Genomic DNA, 6573 nt, shown 5'->3' on the forward strand with positions numbered 1-6573 from the left:
TTAACAAAACTGTTTTACAAAAGTCGAAATCAAATAGGCCGAGTCTTTTGTGCCCCCGCCGTTATACGTCCACATCACGCGCATGGATGGATCGATCTGGAAAGGACAGGAAGAATGTTTGGCGTCCGCGTGTTCCCGACGGGGACCGGTCGGCCCGCGAGGCGTGCGCCCGCCCGCGGCCCGGCAGTTCGGTGCCGGACCACGCCCGCGGCTTTAAAGCTGCCATCCTTTTCGCCCGGCAACACGGCGATGCGGCCGGCAACGGCACGGTTGGAGCCGCCGGGACGCAACTCTGCCGGAGACCGATAGCGCGCGCGAGAGATAGGCGCGGCGCGGTGCGTCGGACGAACGCACATGCATGCATGCGCCGGCGCGGGCGAGATCCACGGGCTGCTGCTGCATGCACGCACGCGGAATCCATGGCTTTTCTCGTCGCCGACGGGATTTGGCCAGGCAGGCAGCATCGACGTACGCAAGGGCTTCCATTTGTTCAGATGTTCGTTCGGATGACAGTTTGGGAACGTACGTCGGCGTGAACCGACGGGTTGAAGACGGGACGGGACGGGACGTGCGTACTTGATGGAGTGCATGCATGGCCCGGTTTCCATCGCGTTGGATCGATTCGTCTCTGCGGAATGGCATCGTCGCACTCGCACGCATCGATGATCCATCATCGGTTGTGTCATGATGCGTGGCTGCGGATGCGTTACAGACTTGCAGTGGTACCGATCGACCGATGGAGAGAAAAGAGTGAAGGAGCAATTAGTGCCTGCCAGCGCTGTGGATCTGCTGGGATTAGGGCAAACTCAACTGTTGACTCCACATTTGAAAGAGGGCGGCTATTTTGCATCCGGGCGTGAATAGTAAATTTAAAAAACAGTACTATTTTTTTTATAAATCCTAAATTTTCAGGCATCCAAGATGCTGGTCTGCGCAAGGTTTTTGTAAAAATTTTCAGTGTTTGAACATACGAGGAGCTCCTGCCCTGAAAAACAAGTTTTAGTGTGTGAGAAACTTTAAAAAATAGCTCTTTTCGTAGCTGATTTTGCTCTGTTGTTTTGGTACGAGCTCCTCAGGTGTGCAAACACCACGAGATTTTGTGTGCACATGTGCATATTCGATGGCTATTTCTTTAGATTTATTTATCCTTTTTACTTTTTTGAATGTACTGTTCACGGGGTGAAGACGAGCCTGTGCACCGTTTTGACTTGTGCATTTGAATTGGTTTTCACTTCAAATCCTTCTGAAGGTCTCGACATCCCCTGAACTTAACCATATAAATTACATCATAAATCTAGCAAAACCAGATTAATGAAGCCCCGAGTGGTATCATTGACACCAAAGCTGGTTCCGTATCACATCGAGCTTATTGGACATCTAAGTTGCCAAGTCGGCGATGTTGTGTCATACGGTAGATGAGGGTCTAATTCACGAGCTCCCTTTGGGGGGGGGGGGGGGGGGGGGGGGGATTTTCCACTTTTACTAATGTCCTGCTTCATCATGTATTTAGAAGATTCTACGTTGTTTTACCTTCTCTTTCCTTCTTCGTTTTTTATGTTTCTTTACCGGTTTTATTTGTTTTTATTTATTTTTCTTGTTTCTTTTCTTTTCCCAACACATATAGATTTTTTCAGTAAACATTGTTGTGGAACATTTTTCAAATAAAAGTTGATTTTTTTCAATGGCACTAAGAATTTTCTTTAAACTATGTGAATATTCTTGTTACATTGTATAAACATTTTCTTTTCAATTTTATGTACATTTTTTGGTTGTTACTAAACTTATTTTTTAAGTCACGCAAACCTTTTACTACATTTTATAGTTGTTTACTTAAATTCACGAATATTTTTTTAAATGTCTTAACTTTTTTAAATTCCACAAACATTTTTTTGTTAAACAGTACTAATATTGTATAAAAGTTGCAGATTTTTTTACATCATAAGACATTTTTTAAAATGCATGATGAACACTTTGAAAATTTAATAAATTTTTTAGTTATATGTGTTTTAGATTATTTTCTAAGTATGGACAAAAATGAAAAAAGAACTAACGAACCAAAGAAACAAACGAAACAAAGCAAAGTGGGCTGGCCCAATATAGCGGTTCCTAGTGAGAGCAGTGGCTATTCGGTTCGGTGTCGCGCGAGGCGAGATATAGCCGGGCGCGTCTCTGCCTGTACTGCTTCCAGGCCGGCTGGTCCACCAAGGCCCAAGCGAGAAATTACTCCTTTTCTCTACCGTGACGTGGTCGTCCGTTCGGGGCTCGCGCCGGAGAGAGAGAGAGAGAGAGAGAGAGAGAGGCACTCAGGCATCCCGATCCCCTTTCCCCTTGGTCGTCTTCCACTCCTCCGGCGGACATCGAGCGCTTCCGCGGCAGCCGTCGTCGCACCTCCGGCAAGCAGGCGCAACCAGGGCGGAGGTGATTGACGGCTGGGGCTCGTCGGGTTCGATTCGCCCGTCGGAAGCGAGAGGGAGCGAGATCTCAGGTGAGTACCACGCCGCTCACGCGCCGCTCTCAGCTTCTGTTCTCGTTGGGGGAAGGGAGGAGGATTTCAGGATGCAAGTCGACACGGCCGCCGCGCGTCCGCCAGATTCCGCAACGTCCGCTATTGCTAATCGCATGATTCGCGGCTGCCCGCGTCCGCCACTTCATCTCTCCGCGGTGCCTGCTACTGCTGTTAAGATTGTGCATTTCATTCAAATTCAGATCCGTTTGGCCTGCTACTGCTGTTAAGATTGTGCATTTCATTCAAATTCAGATCCGTTTGGCCGGATCTTTTCTATATAGCAGCAACAAATGGAAACGATAACCACATTTAAAAAGTCTGAATACTACAATGACACCAATGCTGCAAACACTGCGTCCAAGTGACCTTCAGATTTCAGGACATGCCAATATACTTGCGAATAGAGAAAGCACTAGTATAAGTGAGCAAATCTCCAGCTAAAAATCCTAGTCTGGCAACATCTTGAAGCAATGTGCTTCAGCCTTTTCTGAGTTTCTGCTGAACTTTACGATGAACGACAGGGAGCTCAAAATTTAGTCCTGAACTTTCCCGAGTCCACGGCAGCTGCTCTGATGACCGGTCCTGAACACTAGAACAAAGTTTCAGCAATTCATTTTATATCTTATCAAGCTTTTTCATGCCGATCATTTGTTCAAATATTAAACATGCAGCTGGCAAACATGCGGACATGCACTTGTACTGAACTGAGACATGCAGCTAGCTTGCACATGTTACCAGCCAAAGACCAAAGTCTATATCCTGAGTAATAATATCCTGTATAGATTAGTACTAATAGTCTTTAAGAATTCAGAATGATGGTTATATAAGAATTAAGAGTAGCATGTATTACTACTAAAAATGAAAGGGATTTGGTTTGGTCTTTTAACTAAAACAAGCAGGTAAAGCAGAATGGGGGCTTTTGTATCTATTACTAACTTAGATTTCCTGGAGCTGCCACTTGCTCTTTGTTGCTAATAAAAGGTTTTGACTAGACACAGTTTCCTATCTCTGGGCTGCTAGAAAAAAACATGGTTCCAGCAGGATGAAATCTTTTTCCATCTACAGTATATACGTCTTGGCCATGTCCTGAAATTACACTATATACGTCTTTTTCCAGGATGAAATCCTTTTCTTGTTCGTCTGCAATGGAATTTTTTGTCAACGGGGCTATGTTAGTTTTTCACATCATCAGTAGTTTTTGTACATCCAAAAGAGGCGCCAAAAACTGTGCCAACTGTAATTCCCCACTATGGGATGCATAGGTTTCATACATCCCAAGCTGTGTAGGAATGGTTCTACTGTCATGTTTCCATATTCTTTGTGTTTGCCTCGCGATGTAATTTTATCCATGGATTTGTTAGTGTTGTTGATCATGAGTAGTTTTAGTTGGTTTTCTTTTTCCCCCTCGTGATGGAATTTTATCCATGGTTTCTTTAGTGTTGTTAATCATGAGTAGTTTTATACTTCCAAAAGAGGTGTCGAAGTAGTTCTAGTTAGTTTCCCTATAACATAACACTCACACACAAGTCGACTCCTTCCTACAGGTCCAACCAGAAAACCTAACACCGCCTCGCCCTCCTGGTGGCCGGCGAGATGGCGTCAGCAGCCTACCTCGAGACGGAGGAGAACCTGGAGGCCCTCATCAGCCGCATCGAGCAGAAGTCCCGCAAGATCGAGACCCTCCTCAAGCAGTAAGCTTCCCTCCCCTCCCTCTCCCTTCCCGATTCCTCTGCTGTATGCTGATTGATTATGCTGTGCGGCGCGGGCAGGTCGAAGCCGGTGGAAGCCCTCAAGACGGCGCTCGAGGGGTCGCCCCTCAAGACCCGCGACGAGCGATGCAAGGTTTGGTTCTCTGTCAGCGCTCCTTGTCTCGTTTCTCCCATGGAACGTCTTCAAAATCACGTAATAAACATGCTGGTTTCTTCATCTTGTTGCAGTCGGCGAACTGGATCGTGGTGCACCGCGCCATGATGGCGATCAGGGACATCGACGGCATGTTCAACTCACTGGATACCGAGTACTACGACATCCTCATGAAGTGAGACTCGTCCCCTTCCCTTCCCTAATTCCCTTTCTTGCTGCCAACATCCAACTGCTTTAATCGAGTCAGTGTAAATTGCTGTATGCAACATTTGAGTGTAGGGCTGCTGTTTGGAATTCGGATGGTGTTGATCAGTAGTTTCTAGTTCAGCCTCCCAAGTACTATGCGGTAACAGCACAGCATTTTGCTGGTTTGGTCTTCCTGGACAGTATTGCGGCAGCCATTGCCTCACATATTCTTTTCACGACTTCTGCTTTTTCATGCGCCATTTGTGTTTTGCATTCCAAAATGTGTCACTGTAACATAGAGTTTTTCTGTTTCATTACCTTCAGATGAAGTTAGTGTCGACCAGACCACTACCACAAGTATTAGCTCACTTAGCATTTCAAGACAACCGAACCACACAGATCATTGATAGCTCTTGCAATAAATGAAACGGCATTTGTCAGGGTGCATGCACATCCATGATGTTGGTCATTGTGTTTGCAAATGTCTGATCCATGATGGAAATATGTCCGAATCATTGTTTGATGTGACGTAGAGTTCATTTGGAGTGTATTTACACAATTCAAATAGAGGTGGAAGCAATCGAATGAAACATAGGTAGGCAGTTTTTAGGTATGCTGTTGGAGGAGAACAAAAAAGGCTTCGATTCTCTGAATCTTCTCTCTCCTATCTAAAACTGATTTTAGGTAACGAAATTCGGGCAATGCTATTGGAGATGCTCTACAGCACTACTTTATGTCGACTGTTTTCACCTCAGAGTGCGTGCTGAACCATCATTGTTTGAACATGATACCGGTATATAGTCTTCCGCCCTTTCGCTCGAAGGCGTAGGTAGCCACTCCTTATGTCCCTTCTCATTTCTCATGTTTGGTGGAATTTTTAACACCGTTCTCCTTTGGTTTGTGTGGTTCACTTACTTCGCAATACAATAATTTCCTCAAAGGCTCCAGTTTGTTTAACCATCTCTAATATTGTTGCCCGTTTATGATTCTGGGGCCATTCCCTCTCAATCTTTCCTCTGCAGACTTGCAGTGTAAGTCAAATTTTATGGAAACAACCATCTAATCTGCATATGTTTTCTCTCTGCAATGTAGATACCTGTACAGAGGTTTGTCCACTGGTGACCGGCCGACGTGTGACCAGTGCCTCAAAATCCATGAGAAACTGACGGAGAGAGCTGGCTTAGGATGCATACTGCGGTCACTCGCCGACACTGTAAACACTGTGTGAGCCTCCTTCGTCTTCATCAAGGGTCTATGCTGTGAAGATCTTGTCAGGTCGAATTAGTTGTATGGACTTTATAAATGCTGAAGATGATTGTTTTGACCCCTTGTATTTGCAGTTTGGCAGCTTCGTAGCTGGATAGAGCATTTTTGCATTGTGGCTTATTTGCAGCTAGTTTGGTTAGTTGCATCTTGATTACAAGATTGGAGTTTTAGATCCTTTTTTCTGGCATGTAAACTCAATCAGCCCAACTCAAAGGCTGAGCGTGCAGAAGAATCGTTCAGTATATGTGTGTAGTATAGTAACCTATGATCGCGTCCATGATTCTGCTGTGCGTTTTGCCAGGCAACCAATCGCGGGATTCATTCATGCGACGAGATTATCTCCCGCGACTGGACGGCCGCGGGAAAGCCGTCACTTGAAGCTGGCCCAAGTGTCAGAAAAATCATGGTAGCAAGTAGCAACTGAGCACTACTTATAATCTGCCTATGGGAATCGACTCAATCGGGTCACTGTAAGCTCGACAGAAAATATGTCGAGGAGGCGAGGAGGACCTACGAGCGTAGGGAAAGCAAGTCGGGGCGAGGCCGAAAAACACGACAACCACGACGGGTGGCACTAAGACATGGCTTGGTAGGGAGCAGGGCCATCTTCAGACATTTGGGGCCTCAGGATGAAATGCAAAATGAGGCCCTAACTTAAAAATATATGGCTAATACAACTAAAGTATACTTTCACTTAATTCAATTTCTTGATTATGTGTTATTTCATACGTACAATTTAAAAATACATCAAT

General features: G+C 45.4%; 1 protein-coding gene across 1 annotated transcript; it reads left to right on the forward strand.

Moving 5' to 3' along the window:
* The first annotated feature begins 2241 nt into the window (after positions 1-2241).
* On the forward strand, positions 2242-6098 carry LOC123043689 (actin-related protein 2/3 complex subunit 5A). The gene is made up of 5 exons (XM_044466216.1): positions 2242-2485; positions 4051-4197; positions 4276-4348; positions 4444-4544; positions 5648-6098. The coding sequence occupies exons 2-5, from the start codon at positions 4100-4102 to the stop codon at positions 5781-5783; spliced, it is 408 nt and encodes a 135-aa protein (XP_044322151.1). The 5' UTR covers positions 2242-2485; positions 4051-4099; the 3' UTR covers positions 5784-6098.
* Positions 6099-6573: the final 475 nt, after the last annotated feature.

This window comes from Triticum aestivum, chromosome 2B (assembly GCF_018294505.1).
Source record: "Triticum aestivum cultivar Chinese Spring chromosome 2B, IWGSC CS RefSeq v2.1, whole genome shotgun sequence".
NCBI lineage: Eukaryota > Viridiplantae > Streptophyta > Magnoliopsida > Poales > Poaceae > Triticum > Triticum aestivum.